The 24925-nt window shown below is 32.0% G+C and overlaps 1 protein-coding gene and 1 non-coding gene across 3 annotated transcripts in view; both read left to right on the forward strand.

Moving 5' to 3' along the window:
* The window catches only part of LOC143195091 (synaptotagmin-15), a 345027-nt gene that overhangs the window by 199415 nt on the left and 120687 nt on the right, over positions 1–24925 (forward strand). For both annotated transcript variants that reach the window (XM_076401953.1, XM_076401961.1), the window contains exon 4: positions 19897–20048. In XM_076401953.1, coding sequence (XP_076258068.1) covers positions 19897–20048 — 152 coding nt within the window. The remainder of the gene's footprint in view (positions 1–19896; positions 20049–24925) is intronic.
* TRNAQ-UUG (transfer RNA glutamine (anticodon UUG)) lies at positions 1700–1771 on the forward strand. The gene has a single exon. It is a non-coding gene; the product is annotated as a tRNA-Gln (tRNA).

Here is a 24925-nt window from a genome sequence, read left to right on the forward strand (position 1 = left end):
ACAAAGAGGACCATTATTTCTATAATAAATTCTTTCAAATAATTCTTATATGTCGTCTCTTTGTACATAACTGTTTCAGCTATTCCAAAATTTTAAAGAGTTTATAGAAACTTCAGGAGAACGAAAATATGTTACTTTAGTTTTTACATGGGCTATTATTTAACATTATTCAAGAATTATTGCTTAATCAAAGGAAAACTGCCTCTAATTTTTTAAAATTATTTAATTAATATATTGTTACTAGTCCTTTCCGTCTAACCTACAATTTACCTTTATGATAACTTAAATCTAGGTATACAACTGGGAGGACCCACCGGCCCTATCTGAGTCTCTGGTTAAATAATGTTTATACATGTCACTGCTGAATTTTTTAATATATGCACCTCACTACACAAAACTACACAAGATCAGATGGTTTGATTCTTTTGAGTCTGTGTCCTGTTCTGATGGTATCCAATAGTTGTAATATTTCAATATTCTTGTGAGAATGGAGACTTTCCTCATGCCCCCTTGCAATTCTCTTGATTTCTTGACTAACTGTGGATATCTGAAGGTCTCGATGTAGATAATCAGTCCTATGGTATTTGGGTGCAACCACAATACCTTGGACAAAGGACTTTGTTCTGAACAATTTGTATTTTATTTATGATACTCTTTGCAAAACATCCTCATAATTGAACTCCGTATGTCCATATAGATTTCAATATTTGCTTATAATAATATATATTATAACAATTTGTTATGTACTGATAATTGAGATTTTCTTTCAATTAACCAGTACATTTTCCTATATTTCAATTCCAGTTCTTTTCTTTTCTTCTTTATATATTCCTTCCAGCGAAGTTTTTCATCAAGCTTCATTACGAGATTTTTACCGTTGTTGCTATATGGAATGATAATATTATTTAATGTTATGGGTGCTTGTACGGTCTGTTTACAGGTGAACTGCATATGTACAGATTTATTTTCTGTATTCTTATTTTTCCAAGCTTGAAAGCTTTCCAAGCAAGAATGAAACTGTTACTGTAGATGTCTACTATTATAAGAAAGACAAGCAACAGTCACTGACAGGCGCAGGTTTATTCTCTTACTTAACAACAATCAGGCAAATGTTGCAAGAGTTGTGAAATTGTTGCAGCTAAAAGGGATATTCTACCACACCCAGTCTATTTACCAGGCATAACTAGCACAAGAAAAGGCCGAAAAGTTCGAAAATCTGTCGATGATCGGTTCGAAACGAATAATATATATATTACTAAACGAATAATATGTATTGCCCTGTTATCTGTATCGACATGTGTCCAAAAAGATGGGAAAAAGTTCTAGAAAATGGTGGAAAATATTTTGGTTAATTTATATTTTTCTTCAAGGCCCTTCTTTATAATTAAATACTACCCATAATTCATAAAATATTTCAAGTAGTTGCAAAATACTGTTATTTAATGCTAAATAATATTAAGTATGGAAGAAGGTTTTTAAAAATGACACCAAAATTTTTCACCACATCTCTTTTAATTACGATATTTAGCTTAGACCGATTCCTGACTATTCTCAAATTAAAAGAGTTATATACGTTGAAATCGCGTTTTATTTTAACAAACACCTAAGAACAACTGTGACAATATATTTTCAGAGCCTTCCTCTAACGGAATTATGAGATTAGTGAATTGAAACATCACTCATATAAGTGTACAGAGTAAGTTCAATGGTGTAATGGTTAGCACACTGGATTTTGAATCCAGCGATCCGAGTTCAAATCTCGGTGGGACCTTCATACATTTTATTTCGGTTCCAACCTTCGTAGGGTGAAGACGTATTTTCAATACGCTCCAAGCTCTAGAAAGATACCTCTTTTAAAAAATCCAGTATTTTATTACGGCTATTTAATTGAGTGTTAAAAAGGCATAACAGATGCGGCTATCCGTCTCTCAGCAGACCTAAAGGGTAGCAAATACGTGTTTACGTGACCAGGCAAAAAGACTGCATCTCATTTTTATTAGTGTTTTAAAATTATTTCCCCTTATTTTACAACAGTCCATTTGAAATTCATTTATAGTATTTTTGGTCAAAAACTAGTGCAAAAAATAACGTAAGTGAAAAATGAAGTGCGTGAAATAAACAATGTATTTATTTTATTTTTTTATCCTCTGGAAGTAAATAAAATAAAATATTAAAAATCTAAAAATGGCAAACCACAGCGATTCAACCTAAACACCTTCACACTTTGATATAAGATTAGAACAATCAGCAATACCGCAAACCCCACCATGAGAATGGACTACAGTCATTAACAAAAAAACGATTGAGAAGCACAGAAGAAGAAATCGCGAGGAAACAAACAAGAATCAGTGACTATTGGTTACAGAAACCGATAGAGACGAAAAACAGCTTTAGCAACCTGTCGGAAGAAATTGAAGAGAATATACAACCAAGCCCTGAAAAAGTTGTTCCCAAACCACCACCAATAACAGTCTATAAGGTAGGAGTAATAAAATACATCCATGACCTGTTGAAAACCAGTATTACGAACTACACAATTAAAACAGTGAGCTATGAAACAATTAAAATCCAATTGTTCGAAGCGGATCACTTTAAAGTTCTAATAAAAGAATTAGATGGAAGAAACACCCAATACCATATATTCAGGCCAAAATCCCAGAGAACATTTAAATTCGTGTTAAAAGTATTATTATCACAGGACGGACTTTAACACCATCAAGGTAGTACTAGCTAAAAAAGCCACGAGGTCGTAAATGTCCACAATATACGACATCGCACGACAAAAAAACCTCTGCCTATGTTTTATATAGGTATAAAACCTAATGGAAATAATAAGGTGGTGTATGAAATCACTAAATTGGAAAGTAATATTATTAAGTGTGAACCACCACATATAAAAAGAATTATACCACAATACACAAGGTGTTAAGCGCACGGGCACACAAAGACTTACTGTCACAAATCATATAGATGCGTAAAATGTGCAGGAGAACACAAAATAAGAGATTGTACTCGTAAAGTTCGCGATGAAAAAGTGAAATGTGCTAAGTGTAACGGAAATCATCCAGCGAACTACAAGGGTTGCGCAGTTCACAAGTAACTGCAACAGAAACTTTTGAAAAAAAAAATCCACACCTACTAGTCTACCTACCAGAGCAAGTCAACCAGACATAACTTATAACCAAATGGTTGAAAATGGTTCAGCACAAAATCGAGAGACGACATCTCAACCTACTGAAACTAGCAACATTCCTAGATTAGAAAACATGATGGGTAAAATTATGGATCAAATGAGTACGAGTACTACTCACAACCGTCGTCAGCAAACTTGCCTATTGCCTGAAACCAATAGCTACAAGATCGCCGTCTGGAATGCCAATGGGCTCCAACAATACGCCAGGGAACTAAAAGTGTTCCTAACTGAACAAAATATTGACGTTATGATAGTTTCCGAAATACACTTTACAGACAAACATTATTTGAAAATTCCTAAATATAAACTTTATCATACAAATCACCCTGATGAAAAAGCACATGGAGGTACAGCCGTAATAATTCGAGATGATATAAAGCATTTCGAAAAAGAAAAATTCCGCAAAGACTACCTGCAAGCCACAAGTCACAAGCAAGCGCACTCTCTAAACGGAAGCAACTGGAACTAAAATTATATCAAATGTATTGGCTCATCGGCCGCAAATCCAAGTTATCATTAGATAACAAGGTATTGCTGTATGAGTCTATACTCAAGTCCATTTGGGCATATGGAATCCAACTATGGGGTACCGCTAGCAAATCTAATATATCCATCATTTAACGGTTCCAAAATAAGGTGTTCCGTACCATTATTGATGCTCCATACTATATTTCAAATAAAGTGATACAACGCGATATTCCTCTAGAACCTATAACGAATGTCATTCAACGTGTTTGTGTGAAGTACTTCGAAAGAGTGTCAGTGCATCCCAATGTACTCGCTAATCAGCTAAATATGCGGCGTGATAGTGAAGTGCGTGGACTAAAACGTTTAACACCAATAATATTTTATACAGAAGGTTGCTTAATGAAGTGATTTTCTACATGCCATGTATATATAATATAGACATAAGAAATACTTATTGCCAATAGGGCATATTATGGACTCGCGAAGAGTAATAAAAAAAGTATACAGGAGGTTAGACAATACGTAGTGAACAATAAAATATATTGAGGGCATTTCAAACTTTGAAGTAGAGTTTTTACTTATAGAACGAAGAACGACCTAACTTATTGAACAATTTAGTACAGAATCCATAATATATAAAATCTCAAAAAGAAAGTTAACGAACCTTTGTTAAATATTTTTACCGCTCAGAAGTATATTTTTAGTTGATGCCCTTCAGTTAATCTCTACCATAAGATAAGAAACTAATTTTAACTTTCTCTCTCGTGTTTCTTTTTCGGCGAAGATATTTAATAACTGAATTATTAACGTGGATACGAAAAAATAGCGTCGGAACTTCTGTTAATTCATGTAATAAAAAGTTTCAGGGGGTTTCCTAATTACGTAACGAAGTTAAAAGTGTTTGGCCGTGAAGAAAAAAGGCTGACTGGCGACCTATATTTACCAAAATCGATATTTAATATTTATTCATGTGATCATAATAAAAAGAAATTACTAAACGCACGCTACTGATTATGTTTATAGTAATTGCGGCTTTTAGAATGAGTATATTAGTCGCCACATCTGATTTAGGTTTATGTTTGTTTTTATTATCGGAATTTTCAATCTGGAATTTGTAACCGAGAGGAAATCTACAAATTAATTATAATATTCATAAAAGTTCAAAAAATTTAACTATAGTATTAGTTTGCTAACGCCATGAGTATACAAGAATTTAACATGTTTAAAGCTGCAAATTATATGGTAAATTGCGGGGCTGAAACCAAAACAACAACCTAATTTTCTAAAAGTGGTGCTAGTTTTCAAAATTAAAATAATTATTTTATTATTTTTGACCATTAACGGTCATTTATTGAATTCGCGGTCAAACTGAGTCTTTTATACTTCTTGGGATCTTTTTCACGTTTAGGGTGAATTAGGTGGCTCGGTGAATGGAGGTAAAATGAAATGAAACAGTGGTGTTTACATTATGTGACCATTATTTATTGAAGTAATATACAAATGTAAAAATACAAATGATAAAAGAAAGGCTGGCAGCGGTGTTACCTGGAGACGAGGCTTGGGCTCGATGGTGGCACTTCTAAACCAAGCGATGGTCGAGTACAGAATGTAGGAAATACCCTTCAATAACATCCCAGATAAACGTCTCAGGGTTGTCAGCTATTCGTTATCAGGTTCTAGTTGGCACTGCTGGCACCCCGCCCGTGTTCAACATCTGGGATTATATTTCTGGGTATTTTGTAGACCGTTATTCCATTATGTAAAATTCGACATGCCTTAAGGTCGCTACACACGCATTAGGGTTCAACAGTAATCGCACATCATGCCTTTGTTTCAAAATCCTTGGTATCGCCTTTCAATTTTCTCTATGTCTTGCTGTCATACACTCTCCTTGCTCGTCGCTGGTATCGCCCAAGTATTGTGGAAGGGAATCAATATGTGAATGCTGAAAATGTATTTTGAGAGACATTCGAGCACCAATCTTGTGGCAATTTTACAACTAATCGTTTACTTACAGTTAACTACGGTTACATCTGGTGGTTAATGTTTGCTGAGCTAGTTGTAAGTAACACTTTGAAACGATGCTCATACTGATGCTTCATCGGGCGTTCTAATATTTTATACAACTTGCATCAACTATTAGTCTTTAATATCAAATCCGACAAATATTCTTACTTTGATATTTTCGTATAAGACTTTTGGTTCTTCGCGTTTGAGTGCTTTGACAAAGTTCTCATTTGTTCTGAAAATGTCATTTAATGGGGTTTGTGGGGTTACCTGTAATGCGGAGAACATATTTTGTTATCTTGGCTCAAAATGTGTATAACTAAGCCACACTTTTCTCACATAATGATGATCAACTGCACGGCTGTCCCACAGTCACAAAAAACAACAAAATTTCGTGAATCCAGGTTGCATCCCAAAAAATAACCTGTAAGGAATATGCAACTACAATGTTGCAAATACGCATCTATGCATATTTGAGTAGACTTTGCAATGTTGTCTCTACATTTTCAGATGTTCTGAAGCACAATTGCATCAATAAACCAAGTTCCAAATGGTATGTAATGCAACATTGTCATCTGACAGTTGTTATAGGAGCGCTCAATTGTCACCATGCACGAACTTGTAATCTTCAGCCAATCTTGACACATGAATTGTAGATTAGGACAGGACGTTAAATAACGTTAAGAATCGTTCTAATCTGTTCGGATCCAAAAGGTGACGCGAATTCGTAATCTTGTGTGACTAAAAACTAACATTTAGTGAATTTAGAAATAACCAAATTAACATATAGAATATAGAACCCCATAACATAAATCCCGCCATAGTTGGCTATCGGCGCAGCTGTTCTCGCCTAGGGCAACATTAGTCTCCCATTATTCAAATCGTTTTCGATGATCTTAGTCCAAGCCTTTTTAGGTTCTTATAGTTGCAAACACTTGTGAGGAAATCGTTCACCTTTCATTCGAAATATATATTCAAACCTTGTAAAACCCCCGTGCTTTTGAATGTGTTTTTAAATTGTAACACTAGTTGTCCCATCATAGACTCCTTCATGCTTCATGCATCTTCATTTTGGTAGCGATATTCTGATGTTGTTTCATCTTATTATAACATTTTGTGGATACTACTAATTAACCCAAAATTATCTATGCTTTCAAATTTTTGATAGATATATTTTCCAACTGGTTACAAAAAAATTACGAACTAATTCCATAAATTAATATCGAAAGGTTCAAAGAAATGACAAATGAACAAAAACAACGATACAGGCTTTAACTATATATCTGATATAATATAGCGATCTATTATAAGATCTGTATAATTAATTGATTTAACTGTTATACATAATTTGTTTATATATTAAATACATCTAGAAAGGTTTTAGTTAATAGCAGCTTTAAAATAGCTGCTTAGTGCCTTACATTTATAAAAATCTATATGGAATATATACATTACTATTATAAGGAATAGATAATTTTCTATAGAGACCCCCATTGAATTTTTTCTCTATTAATCTTTGTTTATATTGAGAGTATTTACATGAATAATATTATTCTATAGTTTTATATATTAGTCAGGTTTTGTAAAAAAATACTTCAGAATTCATGTTACTACATATTATTATCATACCTCGACCGAAGAAGCTTTGTAGTTAAATGTAGTAATGCATATTCTGCTTTACAAGAGATACGCATAAAATATCCATCAGGGCAGAATACTGGGACAAGTCATGTTTTTGGTTTAGACCACGAACCTTCCAACTAATGAGTACAAAATAACTGCGAACTACACTGACGACACTACTGTCCGGCCATTACATTCTAACCCAACAGCTCATTCTTCCTAACTTTCGTAGCACCTAAAGTTAAACACCATAAAATATAATAAGATAATAATTTTAATTGTTTCTTTATAATATTTTTTGTATACCTACAATTAGCACCAACTGAAGAAGGTATTGAAAAAAATATGAAGATTATAAAATGGTTTTACATTTGTACAACTTCATATTTAAGTATCACTGACAGGGTTCAGTTTTCACTAAGTGCCATTTCGTCAAAAAATAAGTATTCTCTGCGCGTTTAATATGTCAGTATTTGTACCGAATAACTCGCATTTGCGGAAAGTTTTTCCGAGCTCTGAGCCGAGAACTACATCAAAAATTGCTAAAATACGATAAAATACACGACAATATTATTCTTCATCATGAACGCTCGATCACATGTTTCCAAACCAACGAAAACATACTTGGAAACATTAAACTGTTGCTAACACCCCCCCCCCCTTCAGTATTTTCCAGATCTTTTTTCTCGGACATATGAGTCGTAATCTGTCCGAACAGCGCTTCACTTGTTATAAAGATACCAAAAGATACATAGTTTTTTCTAAGTCCTTTAAAACTAATTTATAGGCGTAATAGTTGTTGTTATGCCATGTTATAGGATTTAATTCCAAAGCTTACTAATCCTTTTAATTTGCCTTAGGCTGATAATTAAACAATTTATGTTAATTTTTATTATAGTTCTGGCTTAAATTTGTTGGAAATCCCTTGGAATGGTCTTGTTCCTTTATAATAAGATGTTTATGCAGTCCTCCCTGGAATAGTTTCCTAATTTAGTTCGAAATTAAGCGGTGCCCCATCTGTATATTTTATGAGGCTCGTAAGGTTCGCCCATCTATTACTTGGTTAACAAAAACAGTTGATGCGTATCGATTAGGATTACTCACGTACTGTTTAAGTGGCTCCATTAACTTACCAGATAAAAACACCGTTACTTAACTATATATTTTTACTTAAATTACATTATCATGTTATATTTTTTTCACGTATAAGAGAAAAATATTTCGATTCAAATATTATTTTTCTTGGTAGTTTACTAATTCGGCGTTTGTAATTAGTTTATTGAATTCTGCTTCAGAGGAGAAGGACTAGGACAAAATTAACATCGTTCTATATATTATTATCATTATGATATTATAGTTTTTAATATATAATAGAGAATCTGAATATATATAGTAAATAAAATGTTATTCAGAGGGGAAAAACTTGGACGAAACTAACACTGTAGCTTAATTACATACTCATTCTTAAATTACTATTATTAAGATGCTATGTTTTTTCATGCTTAATATAAAATCTGATTACATATATTATTATGTCGTCGTAGCTAACCGATGCCTGTAATTTATTTATTAAAATGTGTTTCCGAGGCGAAGCACTAGGGCGAAATGTTTAATATGGCTTTCTTATAAGATCGTATACAATAATTGAATTTCTAAAGAATTTCTTGAAGGAAAAATTATATTAAAAATATGTATACATGAAATGAGCCTTTGGAAAGTTGTTTTTTGATGTTGTTCAAGGTATTTTATATTAAATATATTTCAGATATATTGAAAGTAACGAAACTGTAGCTGGGCACAAATTTTTTTTTGGGAAATCATGTTACTCATTTTATATAACGGCTTTAAATTTGGTCGAGTGAATATTGTAGTTCGTATACGGCGGTCATATTAGTTTGGTGATATCTTTCTATTCTATTATTGATAAATTAATCGATTCAACAGCACGCACAAATAAATCAAATCTTCATCAAACTGACCTTGACTTAACTTTGCCAGATATTTTGTGGGGTTTTTCGTTTTAAGATAATACTTATCCTCTCTTTCAGCAATTTTCAAATTTTAGTACCAATGTGGTATTTAAATCTAATTATATTAGGCGTTTGCAAGTATTCTGACTATTTTCACATTAAAAAGACATTTATGAAGAAATATTTTTTGCAACTTACTGGCAACATGGCAATACATGAACGATATTGGTTTAACAGTAATCAAGTCATTGATGTATTGTCAAGCTTCTTCAGCGTTTCAGTCTTTGTATCATTCAAGTCATGCTGCATTAATATGAGGAAACGGCAATCAAAAGACACTATATCTGCTAACTACGCTGAGTGTAATAGAACTTCTTATTCAATCTGCAACAGTCTATCATTAACATTTTTTATAATATATGACCGAGCGTTGTCGAGCAAGAGCTCGAGTTGTTCTATTGAGAATACACATCTGCAGTAACGGTTTCATTCGGTTTCAGCAGATCGCAATACAGTACACCTTGTTAATAGTATCTTATGTGCAGAGGCCATGAATATTCCACATTAGTGTCGATGTGGATGAGCCTCCTTCATTAATCCATGGTTTTACCTACTAAATTGTTCTTAAAGACCCACTTTTCATCGCCAGTAACAATACGATACAAAAAGCTCTTCTTTTCTTGACTGCCAGCGTTTAAGCTGCCATGTTAAAATGGTTTGAAATGTCATTTACAGTCGATTCGTCTGACAGCTATACCCCTCTCTTTTCCCACTGCACGTAAGCCGTTTGAAAGCTTTATAAAAGATTGAATTTGCTTTTATCCAATAAGTTTTGCAATTCCTTGCCTATTTTTTCTCCAAATATTTATTTGCCATGGACATCAAAGTCATCACTTTTAAATAATTTGATTTTCCAACAACCGAAGTTACTGCTTTTAAGAATAATTCGTTCAACTAGGAATATTGGAATTCATGGTTAGATCTGGTAAATAATGTTTAAAGTAATAATAATATATTAATATAAAATATAATATATATTTTATAATTATTACGCCACTCTTCATATAATTATTGTGCCACAAGGAACGTCCAAATAAAAATAATTCTCCATCTCCTTCACCTAATTTTGTTTTAACTCTTCTCCCGTTCTGCGAGAAGGACATTACCAAAGAATATCGAAAATTATAACCTTAGAATACTTTATGATTCACAAGTTATACGAGAACGTAATGGGGTACCAAAATCTACTGAAATATGTGAAAGGAAGGCGCATAGACTTCAAAGTATTCATCCTAGTAAATGAAGGTACTGCTTGAGAGAGCAAAAAATCTTCGTTACGGTATCAGTAGAAATAAAAAATTGTTAATGTTTCAATATAATCATTACTTATTGAATTTAAAAACAAACTTAACTAGCATTTCAACAGCCATAACTATTTTTTAGTTAGAAGAAAGGTTATTTAGAATTTTGGACCGTCTTGTTGTTTACAATAACGCAATATATTTATTATTGAGTGTCTTCTGTATTTCTAAATTATATACGTTTCATTATAAATTAATCTTAATAATATATTACATTTCATATATTTGTAATATAAGAAAGAACAAGCTGTAAGGAACATTTTTATATTAGCAAATAAAGAATCAAAACCAAAAAATATTAATGAAAAATGAACGATAGCAACATTTATTGTTATGAATAGAGACGAAATTCTATCCCATTATGTTGATATATTTATTTACATTATATAAACGTTTGTAAGGAAATGTTTACACAATCAGTGTAGGTCTCCCCCCCCCCCAATTTGGTTCGTAATCAAGCCCTTTCTCGCCTGTATATTTGACGAGGTTTCTAAAGCTTGTACAGCAATTACACGGTTAAGCGCAAAAACAGTGGATGTTCAGGCACAAGTTATAAACTCCTGCGTAGTTAGAATAGTCTCATAAAACAACATGACAGATAAATTATCGTAGGTACTCTAACCAGTTAAAGTTTCATCAAGTAAAATTAAACAAAAATCATCTAATCAAATGTTTCGAAAGTCATATTTTTTCTGGTTTTCATAATCAATTTATAGATATTCTACAGTTATATGGCTACAAATGATATATTTTCAAAAAAAATATGGGTTTAATTATTCTTACATTTTTTATTTAATATGAATTTAAATTTTAAATAATATTTATATGTATAATGTATTAAAATCAGTTTACACTTTTATCTCTGCTGTAGTCCTCTTTCTATAGATTTTAGACATTTCTTCGACATTGTTATATACATTTCGTAATTTAAGTAAATTGAAACATTTCTAAGGTCTTCAGAATTTAATATTGTAACTCGAAACGAAGATATATTAGGAAGTAGCTCTTAAATGTGATGGCTAAGTAAATTTAATACTGCGTTTAATTATTATTCAAAATCAAGTGGTATCAAGTGGTTATAATATTAATATAACTAAATATTTGACGAAACATATTCCTTCTTAAAATTTCATTAATCATATATTAATGAATAACCTATAGAGGCATTATATACATTTAAAATTCTCCTATACTAAAGTATTTATTTATTTTTCATAATTCATTTTATTTTCTTCAAAGCTTCTTCCGGTGTTTCATATAACAATTGCTTTCAATAAATAAACTGCTTAAAAACCTTCAACAACAACATCATGAACAAATCGGTTTTAATATTCTGAATATCGCTTAAAATTGTATCATTTAGGCGATGTCTCTAGTTTAAGAAACAGTTAGAAGATAAGTGATGAGAAATCAAGCAAATAGGGCAGTTGCAAAATGTCATAAATTGAATGAAAAAAGTCATGAAAACCTGATCCCGTAGTGACCTGTGTGAAAATAGCATGATAAAGAGACATAGAAGAGATACCGGTCAAAAATTATGAGGTTTTAAAATTAACAGTTTAACGAAAATGACGTATATTATTCAAATAGTATTTCTTGTTGAGATTTGGATCCTTTTTGTTGTTGTTGGTCCCTTGGAGAGAATTCTTATTGAACAATATTACTATTTATAGTTTTAAAGGAAATTATAAATAAGGTAGAGTCAAATACAAATTAGAAAACACAGATCCTAATTCTCAACTCTGCACCAAGCCGTCGATACACGGGCGCAAGCATAAACTACAAAACACCTCAAAAAACGCGCCCCAGCACCGCATTCCCTGCCAGAGATTCCCACTCCGCAAGTACAGAATAGAAAGAAAACAACATAATGCCGAACGTGTTTGAACACGTCTCATATTTCGGTTGAGCTATGACCGATCGTGGGAAAAGCCCATTAGACCACAATCCCTGTTAGTCGTCAATCCTGACTTTATATTCGACCTCGAACTTTTCGAAGGACACTAGATCTTCTGAAGAATTATCGGTTAATTTGTAACAAATACTTGGGTGGTCAAGGTCAATTGAAAAGTCCCCGCCCTGACACATAGATTGCGCTACAAGAATTAAATCTAAATGTTTTTATAATCAGCTCAAACCCTCAAAATATGCATGTATAAAATTGAGTCGGATCATTAGTTTGTGAATTATAGCATTTTGAATGAAGCAACTTTTGTTATTGTGAAAAAAAGGATAAAAAAGAATTTCGCGTGTTGATAAAATATTGCTTTTTAAAAGGAAAAAATGCAGTTGAAGCAAAAACTTGGCTTGATACCGAGTTTCCAGATACTACCCCAGGAAAATCAACCATCTATGGTATGCTAAATTTAGACGTGGTGAAATGAGCACCGAAGAAGGTGAATGCAGTGGACGCCCAAAAGGGGTTGTTACCCAAGAAAACATTAAAAAATCCATAAAGTGATTTTGAATGACCGTAAATTGGAATTGAATGAAATAGCAGACACTCTAAAGATATCAACTGAACGTGTACATCATATCATTCACAGATATTTGGGTATGAGAAAGCTCTGTGCAATGTGAATGCCGCGCAAGCCCACTTTTAACCGAAATGATGAGTTAATGATTTGGAGCAGTGTTTGAAGATGATAATAAACCGGAGATTTTGTGTCACTATGTGACAATAGATGAAACACGGCTCCATCATTTCACTCCGAAGTCCAATTGACAGTCATCCGAGTCGATTGCACACGATGACACAGTTCCAAAGCGTGAAAAAAAGCGACAGTCGGCTGGCGAGGTTATGACGTCTGTATTTTGGAATGCCCATGGAATAATTTTCATTGACAACCTTGGAAAAGGAAGGACAATCAAGAGCTATTATTATATAGCATTATTGGACTCTTTGAAGGACGAAACCTTCGAAAAACAGCCGCATTTGAATAAAAAGGAAGTGCTGCTTCACCAAGACAATGCACCGTGTCACAAGTTAGTGAACACGGTGGCAAAAATCCATTAATTGGGCTTCGAATTGCTTCCTCATTCACCGTATTCTCTAGATCTAGCTACCAGCGACTATTTCCTGTTCTCAGATCTCAAAAGAATGCTCGCTGGGAAGAAATTTTCGTGGAATGAAGAGGTGATCGCCGAAACTGAGGCCTATTTTGAAGCAAAGGACAAATCGTACTATAAAAATGGTATCGTAAAGTTGGAGGGTCGCTATAATCAGTGTATCACCTTTGAAAGGATGTTAAATAAAAAAACTAATTTTGCCAAAAAAGTGTTTTACCATTGTAGGCTGGGGACTTTTCAAATGACCTGTTAACTTTTGTCTTATCATCAGCCTAGCCTAAAGCTAGTAAATTTTGTTTTGTCAATCAGCCTTGCCTAAAGCTAGTAAATTTTGTCTTGGTCCCCGAAATCCTCCGAGTAGCCATTGGTATCTGAAGTCCTCCTTGCTAGTAACTCTAGTGCCCGAAATCATTCTGGTAGTCCAAGTGCTCGAAGTCCTTCTGGTAGCGCTAGAGCCCGAAGTACCTCTGGTCCCTTGGAGACCAAAATTCCTCTAGTGGTCATAGTGTCCAAAATTCACCAGGTAAACCTGCTTGCTTCGTCCACGTTTAAACCGTTCTAGATCATCTTTCAACGTATTTATTTGTTACTGCAGTAAATAACTGGGGTTTAAACTCGGAGGTTGATTTGTCGAAAATGGTATTGGCAAAGGACGAGTATGCAATATTTCACTCCCCATTTCGGGCATAAATACACAATTAATAATTACTTATTTACATGTATATCACTTTACGAGTGATACCACCTCGGATATTGTCAGAATGTATTTAACTAAAAATTCAAATTAGACAAACACACGTTATAATTCTGAACTCTGCCGAGCCATCGATACAAGAATATAAACCAAGCCTCCTTAAAAGTTCGGTCCAGCACCGCATTCCATGCCAGAGCCTCCCACTACGCAAGTACAGCATAGAAACCAAAACAGCCCACCGAGTTTGAACACGTCTCATATTTCAGATGAACTATGACCAGTCGTCGTGGGAAGCGTCTATAGTTCCCAAGAATAATTTTATTATATAGTTTATGTTATCTAACAATATTTTTTTCATTAAATTTCACCATTACAAGCTGTATTTTTAATTTATTATCATTCATCATTAAAGTTTCATAAATTAAAAAAAATTCTCTTTATCAAGACAATTTGAACCATTTTAATATCTCGGTTTTATTGCTTACCAGACAAAAAGAAAGAATTTTCTGTGGCGTATTATGATTGGCGATGAAACGAATCATGGTGCCATGGATTAGACCAAGACAGCCACTCACATCTCAATAAATGGCTTTTAAATCAAATATCAACTTACAAATATTAATATATTTTAGATTCTAATTTTTAGGAATTTTGTATATTCTATTGCTTGTTAATACTAATTATTTTATGAAAGAACGAATATATATATATATATATATATATATATATATATATACATATATTGTATTTTATTATGTACAAAATCGGGTGAAACTTGATTTGTTGTTAGGTATTTGACCTAGCAGATATTATTATCAAGAAATGGAGATAATAAATTGGCAATAAACATCACCTAAACTGCTTGTAAATTCTATATGGAACATCGTGAATTGCGACACCTCCGCGTCGGTACCCTAATGTTCGACTGTTCTAATTCCAGGGCGATTAAATCGACAATATAGGAACATATATTACGGCGTTCTAACGATACAAATGGACTAAATTGACGTATTAACATATGGGCTTCTGTTTCATTAATAAACGTCTCTATTATTCTTAATATTGCCTCATATACGTCATAAGTTTGTAATTATGAAATAATCATTAAACGGTAATTTTTTTTATTTCTCTCTTTCAGTAAAGTATAATCTCTTCGACCAACGAAAATACCAGTTGCGCCAGTTTTACTTTCCTAATTTTGTAACAGATTTTACACGATATAAATGCAATGGTATGGTTTGCTATATAAGTAATTAATTATCATTTCTATGTCTCATTTCCTACTGAAATTTTTTTGAAAATATCTAATGTGTTCCTGAAAATGTCCTTTTATGGCAGTACTTTAATTGTTTCATCAAAAGACAAAGTCCGCTTAAAGTGATTGTTTACTGGTAGAGACTTACGGTAAGCATGCTCCAACCATAAGAAGATTTCAAGGCAAATAATGTTACGGTACGCCTAAAACGTTCGAAGATGTAGATTTGCAGGAGTTATTGTATGAAGACCCAACATAAACTCAAATACAATTGGCAGACAAGATGAATGTGCGCCCAGTCGAAATTTGTGAAAGGTTTCGAGGGTTGACGAGGTATTAAAGACAGGAAAAGGTATGCCTCTTGAATTGAGTGATGGGCAATTAAAAAGTCGAAACAGAGTCAGTGAAATAAGTTATGGTTATCACCTGGCGAAGTCGGTCCACCGACTGCAATGCCAAATCTCTTCGGTTGTAATATTGGTTGGAAAAAATTCCTGGAGAAACAGTACCGACAACCAAAGATAACTTTGAACTGTGCATTGATCGGAAAGCATCATCCGCGGAACATTCTGAAGGACGTGATAAAGTGAGTTTGCAGCATGAGAAGCTGTCTTATATACAAAAATCAATCAATCGCACCCGCCGTACTCTCTAGACCTGGCTCCATCCAACTACCACCTTTTCGCATCAATAGGGCACGCGGTTGTAAAATAACACTTTTGGATTTCTTGGATGTGAATTTCGAGAAGGTCAAATGGTTTCATTCAATAATGAAACCGTTCTTTGGAACGGCGGCCATAATTTGACCGTGAGATGAGCAAAATGTATAGAGTCAAATAGCCAATATTTGAAGAAATAAATTTTAACTATCTATTACAAATAACGTGTTTTCTTTAACATAAAAAAACGGAAAGAAACTACAGACCCATTTGTTATTAACCATTGATTTTTGGAAAAATAAATAGAATAAGGAACAATTTAATTTCTGGGGTTGTACATTGCTTCCGCTTATTCTTAGTCATTTTTTTGGTTTCATAATTTCAGTAACATTGTAGAATTCAATATACAATAAATGTATTACTTCAACTTCTAACTAATTTGTTTAATACATTTAACGGAAAAAATCCACAACATTACTAAAATATTTTCAAATATCAGCCTTTATTGTTATTACATGCCTGAAAAATAGATGATCGGATTTTTCATGTTTACATTTTTTCTGTTGTTTGTGTTGTCTGATTTCAACTAATGGTTATAATACACGTAGGTTGTCGATTCTATACCATAAAAATAAAATACGTTAACATTTAGATTATAATGGCTAAACTGTATATTTCCTACTGTGGATCATTCTGGTTAATTCTACATTTAATTTCTATAAGAAAAAAGAGAAAAAAAGTTAGAGGGAAAGTTACTAGTATCATAATTATATGTTAGCATTAATAAATCCGTTAAGATTTCCATATTTCTATTTTTCTAATTCCTAAGAAGGAAAACCATCACATTCTCATTCATATATTTCCATTCTGTATTTGTAACTCTTAATCTAATTTTATTTTAATTAGTCTTTTATCTCCTGTTTTACTGCTGACTATCATATTATTTATCAGTATTAAAATAGTAGTTTAAATCAGATATTGTCTTTTGTTTAATTTATATTTAAGAATGTTTGCTAATAATCTGACCGTTTTTCAGAACTACTCAAATATACTTAAAAAAGGAATTATAATAATTCATCCAGGAAATATCCAAACAACAACTAAAGCAACAATAAAATGATGTTCTCCGTATTCAAATTCATATTATCAAATTCAAGGTCAGAAGCATTTGCAATTCGTCTATTGTTAATGCCAACTACAACCTAAGAAAATAACGTTAAATTGCAACGAAATTATACGAAATTTTTTTTAAAATGATGATCATATTATAATGATATTCCTTGATCATCATAATTAAAAATACTCCAATTTATTACCCTCTTCTGTCTCTGTAATATTGTTATATATTTTGTATTTACACCATAGTGAATTATTATGAAGGTTAATTTTTTGTATATTTTATGCCAATGCCAATCACACAGGCGTAGCATATTTTAAACGATAACGATACCGAATACTTAAAAGATTATCATAAAAGCAAAGACTGATGTAGTTGCTTCTCGATTAAAATTTTCCATGAATGTGAATACGAATTAAAATTATCAATATTATCAATAATAACCCAAACAGTGATATTAATTTAGATTTGTTTTGTTGATAATTTAATTTTTTATACATGTCACTAAATTATATTATTATTTTTGTATTGGTTGGTTTCGGCACCGACTTCAAAGTAATCAGTTGGCAGTAGTTAAAATAATATTGTAAGTAGATAAATAGGCTTAGGTACGTATTAAGCTAAATTGTGTGTATATAGTAGAACTAGCGACCCGCCCCGGCTTCGCACAGGTGCAATGCTGATACTAAATTAAATACACTACAGAAAAAATATGAACGTTGTATATAAAAACATAGCGGCCCGCTCCGACTTTGCACGGGCATAAAATATATATGCCTATGTCACTCAATGAAAACATGATTAAAATCGATCCAGTATTTTTGGTTCATTCATTACTGCCCTTGGCCTGCACGCATTAAATTTGGAGTAAAACAATTCCTCTTCCCCTATACTTACTATGAAGATTTCCTGCTATCTTTGGAATGTCTAAATTCATACAATTTTTATTACATTACACATTTTTAAACGCAAATTTTAAATTTGTAATATCTCCGAAAATATTTGTTTAATTTACATGCTGTAAGGAACCATATTGATCTATATTAATTGCACACTGTATTTAAGGTACTTAATTCGATAAGGATTAATGCCGTATTGCTTAAAATAGCTTCGTAAATAAGCCATTTTCTCACGTAAAAAGTAAACATTAAAAATGGTTAATGTGAGTTATCCCTAAAAGATAAACATATACCATCGCGGACTTTTTTGTAGACCTTTTTATGGTGTACAATACTGTAGTACATTAATTTGATCTAACTCGTAGGGTTAGGCAGCGTTTTTGCTAATTGCTAAATAAGCGTAAAAAAATAGGTTAATTTACGACATCACGTTAGAAATCTCTAAAATTAGCAATGTTGCCTTAGTATATTATGCATGTATTATACATATAAACCTTCCTCTTGAATCACTCTATCTATTGAAAAAAACCGCATCAAAATCCGTTGCGTAGTTTTAAAGATTTAAGCGCACATAAGGATATAGGGACAGAAAAGGCGACTTTGTTTTATACTATGTAGTGATATAAAATACGTGTAGGATATAGGTTAAAAACGGTTTTTGATTATTTTATTTAGTTATTATAACGATTATTATGTAGACATTTTATTTTAAAATGTTTTTTTTTTGTATTAAAAATCTAAGTCTGATTACTTTTTAACTTTTAGTGATTTCCTAATTTATTTCTTGAAGTCGATTGAATTTTTATGTAAAAAATTTTATTTTTCTCTTTTTAGTGTTAGATATTTAATCAGTAAATTGCGTAGTTATTTTTTGTAATATTACGATGGGTAGGCCAAGTAATGGTGTAACCTGTATGAGGAAAAATAGGAACAAAGAATGATTAAGGAGGAATATAAGATGCACCTCGGGGTCGGCTACTTAGCCTAGGTGATTTGACATATGTTCTAACTATACAACAACAAAAAGTTATTGTCTCTGCCGGAAATCAAACCCGCGACCTTCGCTTTCGATTTAAACTCTTTAACCATTACAACATAAAACATAAAATTAGTCGTACAATATTTCTATGAGACCTTGTGTGATATTCTTAGTGCTTTAAAAGCGAAGCCATTCGCTTTTGCACTGAACGACTTCCGATTTTCCGTCACATCAGCTCAGCAATAACATTATAAACAAATATCTGATTAATTTAGATAAAAAATATGTAAAAACTTTGATATTTGAGCCGTTTTTCCCACTACATCCACCCATTCTCTACAACAGATCCTCACTTGGTTCCAATGGGACGACTTGGAAAGCGCACTCTCTCGAATAAAAAAGAATTTTTGAAAATTGAACATGGAACCTCCTCATTTTTCGAAGTCGATTAATAAATAAGGTTTGAGGTTATTTTTAACATTTCGATCACAATATACATTGAGAAATGACAAATTAGATAATTTGCACCAATTTTTTGCCTCATTATACAATTAATATAAAATTATAAACAAAATATAAAACAAGAACTTTGCTTTTTTCAGGACCAAAGAAATACATTTCAGTTTACCGCCACTAAGAAGTAATTCTTTGGGTGATCTGGAATGCCAACAAGATAATCCTTATGACTCCGACATGGACAGTGACGCTCTCTTGGTTCCAGGACAAAGCCATAGCCATAGAAGCAATTCCTTCAGTAAGTTTCCATTTTCAACAAGTGTCGATCAATGTTCAAATAGATTAAAACATGCTAGGTATAAAATTTTATCAAAATGCTTATTTTATATTAAATGCAAACTTAGTATGAAATCTAACATCGTCAAATTATAGCTTGGGTTACTTTAAGTGCATCGAGTGTTTGCAGCTTATTGGTATCTGCAACTTAAGAAAACTCCACAAGAAAAAATCTAGTGATCTAAGATGCGACGTTCTTTTGTTGAGATTCAGATATTTCAATTATATACAATTTAAACGCAAAATCAGCATTAGTTATACATGAATTTAATGTGCACTGTCAAAGTTCTCCTTAATTTGGAATAATGGAACAAAATCTTGAACTTACTATATATTTTTTGTTTCTTTAAAACAAGCCTTTCTTGAAAATCCAACACGGATATGCCAATATCAACACCATTTCCTGTGACTATTAATTTATCGACTGGTTTTTGTTATAGAAATAGTTTTTTTTTCAGATATATCCCTTAGTTTTAAAATTTGTTTCTACTGCAGATTTTTAATTTATTCCTTTAATGCTCCTCATATAGCCCATAACAAAATTAGGTGAGTAATAAAACACAGTGTTAATGCTTCTTTATCACATTTCGTATATAACTAATGATTTGCTTTAGTGACAACAAAAATATAGATGTAATAAAAAACGATAAGATGCTTGGCGTTTCTGTTTTAGTTGACTTTGCATTACCTATATATAAGGGAATTGTGCTAAAAATAAAGCATTCAGTATTCTTAAATATCGACGTGAAACTGTGGATGAAATATTAATGTTCCCAAATGGGGTTACCGAGTTCCTTGCCTCTTGAATCTTTGCTAAACATTTTTATTAAAAGTTATGTGTTTTATATGTGAGAAATCAGCATTGTTGTTATTTTTTTCTGCCAAAATACATATTTACAGTTTAAGAAGTTTTATCATTTATTAATTGAGATTGCAAAAAAATATGAATATTTGTTTATTTAGGATTTTTTATTATATTTCTTATTATGGCATTTTATCATTTCCGAGAGTTTATATATATATATATATATATATATATATATATATATATATATATATATATATGTATATATATATATATATATATATATATATATATAATGTAGTATAATGTAGAGCCTTTTTGGGAAAGTTATATTTGGCTCATCTTGTGTAGGTTACTTCATTGCGCTGGATTCCCTAATTGCTGTAGCCTTGAGTTAAGAAATATATCTTATATTTTCACAGACCAAACTCTCGGAAATGCCGGCCTGGTGGCGCAGTGGTAAAGGCGATGGGACGGTCCTCCTACTGTTGCGATAGCCGCGCATTCGAATCCTGCTGGGGCATGGTCATAAATTTATGTTTGTAATTGTTTAATATTTGTGAATGTTGTAGGCAAGAGTGTAAAATCCGACAAGGAAAATGATCTCAGTCACGCCAGTAACCAGGCTGATTCGGAGGACCGTGATTCGGAGCCCACATTAAACTTTAGGCCCAGTCCAGATAAACCCGTAGTATATATATATATATATATATATATATATATATATATATATATATATACATATATATATATATATATATATATATATATACATATATATATATATATATATATATATATATATATATATATATGTATATACATTGCATGTATATACAATGTGGGCTCCGAATCACAGTCCTCCGAATCAGCCTGGTTACTGGCGTGACTGAGATAATTTTCCTTGTCGGATTTTACACTCTTGCCTACAACATTCACAAATATTAAACAATTACAAACATAAATTTATGACCATGCCCCAGCAGGATTCGAATGCGCGGCTATCGAAACAATAGGAGGACCGTCCCATCGCCTTTACCACTGCGCCACCAGGCCGGCATTTCCGAGAGTTTGGTCTGTGAAAATATAAGATATATTTCTTAACTCAAGGCTACAGCAATTATGGAATCCAGCGCAATGAAGTAACCTACACAAGATGAGCCAAATATAACTTTCCCAAAAAGGCTCTACATTATTCTGTTGCTGAACGATATGGTACTTCCACACTTAAAATAATTAAAATGTCTCTATATATTACGTGAAATAATAATTTTAAAATTATTTGAATAACATATTACACTGTTGTTTTCTTAAATAGTTTTTCTTCATGTAGTATTTCATGATATGACCGTACAAATTTGAGGTTAACATTATTATTTTACCGTAGAACATATGTCTTTAACTATTTATGATGTATGATAGAATCCAGCAACGGATTTACAATTATAGTCTATTCAAAACAACAATAAACCCACGTTATCTGAATTAATGACACAATGTTGCCGCATAAACCTTTGAGTTTTAGTACATTTGTATTTTGACATATAATAAAATTGTAATCAAAATAAAATTATTAAAGAAAACTGTTATCAAACGTATATAGTTTATTTTAATATTCTAGTATACCTAATGCATGTATTATCGCAGGACTTAAAACTAAAATCAATTATACAACGACAATAATTTATAGGTCCGAGTTGTTTTATTATATTTACAATGAACTTTCCACACTAGTATGGATAGAGTTCTACGCACGCTTCTTTATATAATAGTAGCTCTTGAAGGCCCATTCCACCTAATTAACAATTGTATATCTGAGTAATGTGTTTTATTTTCTTTAGAGAACATTTACCTTTTACGTTTAGTGCTTGTTTACATCGATGCAATGTTTCCTCGTAAAGTCATTAGGTATTACTGTATTTCTCCTCAGTTTATTCTGTTACTACCTTTATACATCTTTATTGATAAATAAAGATTTAATCACTGCATTCTCATGCATTTGCCATAACTGCAAAAGATTTAGTATTATTTCTCTCCTCATACATTTTAAACAAATATTGACGTATATTCTGAGCAATAACATATATGCATATAAAGATTTGACTCTCTATAATACAATTTCCTACTGCTAAAATATATTAATTATAAACTGACCTTTAGTTGCTTCCTCTTTCATCACCCTGTCTTGGTAATTGTCAGCATTGAGTCATAAACCAACATTCATAAAGTTTTATTCAATCACTCTATCATTCAGAATCATTTATCAAGTGAATAACAAAGCTGTTTATTTCCAATCTATCAAAAACTTGCTCACGATTCCACCATTTGTGAATTTCTTCTTCAATGTGTCTGATCGAGCACATTCAAACCGAAAGTGTTATTTTCGACAATGCTTCTTTAATATAATCAGTTCTAATTTGAATATCCTTCTCGACCTGAATATTTATTGCAATAATTCTTTGCAATACCCCATATCAGTTCAATTGGATTAAATATGCAGTAATAGGGTGGAAGGCATAATACTCTGTGTCTACAACGTTAAGCAATCGGATCTACCATATATCTTTTCTCAGGCTTATTTCTAAAAAAGTAAATGACATAAAATGCAATTAAATATTTCATTTATATTTACCAGGTAACAATTTGTAATAGTTCATTTTATAACATAGTTTATTCAAAACTTATATTAAACTTTAAGCCATTCCTTAATTACAATCTTTCTTGATTCACTTGTTCTTGGACTTAGAGGAAAACACTAATTCTGCACCAGGAATTAAACCATTCCTGTTTCCAGCATGAAGAACTATATGTCTGCAATGAATTATTAATAAGTATTGTGACTAATAAAACCTAATCGATATTTCAATATTTACCATTTTCCATCAACTTTTGTTATCTTTATGCTATATTTATTATCATCTTACCATGAGTGATCCAATCTACCATTCAGAAATATCAATGTCTCATCTAAATTAAAAAATTGATATAATAATTCTTCCTTGATTTTGTTATATGTTTTTAAAAATTGTATTCTTTTGAAAGCAATATCTGGAAGTTCCATTAAACCCTTTCGAGTGTTAACTTTACATCACTTAAATTCTATATTACCCAACAGTTTATGAAGGGATGTTTTATATCCCTCATATAGCTGCATATCTGTCAGCCTTTAATAGATGCTTTCAAGACTAACAATTTTCTCTGAAATAATTCTATTAAATTATATTTATATTGAAAAAAACTACTTCTGTTTTCATAAATTTCGTATATTTGAACTCTGATACAGCTAACATCAAGCTGATCTTGATTCGTCACCCGTTTCGCATAAAGACGGTTTCTTTTTAGTGAATAATAAGGTTATATTGTTATTTATTTTTCGACACCTTTTAGTGACCTTGCCCGTACTAATATTCAGTACAGCTGCAGCACGCTAAAAAATATTTTCAATAAAAACCTCGGCAATTTGAAATCGATTAAAGCAAAGCGTTAAAACAATATTTACCGGTTCATAACCCGCAATTACAATATTTAGAAGAATTTTTGAAGGGACGTTTGACAATCGGATGACCTCTGCTAGCTTAATCGGACACATGTTCAAACTTGTCAAACAGTATTCTATCTCTTTTTAAAAACAATAAAATGAGAAGGAAACTATCGTCTGACTGTAAAACGAATTTACAACTTTCGACAGCTACATATTGATGACGTACGTTATAATGACGGTGCCAAGCTTAATATTAATTTAGTATACAAAAATAGCATAAAAGTATAAAAAGAGTTTTAATTGTTTAAAGAAAATTTGCCAAGAACGAAGGGGTGATATTGTTAGAAACAAACGCCTTGAAAGAGACACGCATGTGTAAACAACAATATTTCCCGAGAGTTATATCTTAAGGCATAACAACATAATTTTATGCGTTAATATTTTTTATATCAACATATTTTTATTATGATACTAATTATACCAACAAAGCAATTCAAATATCGTTACGTTTTTTTCACTAAATCCAATATTTTATGTAGTTTGAAGTCCATTT

Source organism: Rhynchophorus ferrugineus, unplaced genomic scaffold (genome assembly GCF_030347505.1).
Source record: "Rhynchophorus ferrugineus isolate W39M unplaced genomic scaffold, kcgeb_rfMv2 rfM1, whole genome shotgun sequence".
Classification (NCBI taxonomy): domain Eukaryota; kingdom Metazoa; phylum Arthropoda; class Insecta; order Coleoptera; family Curculionidae; genus Rhynchophorus; species Rhynchophorus ferrugineus.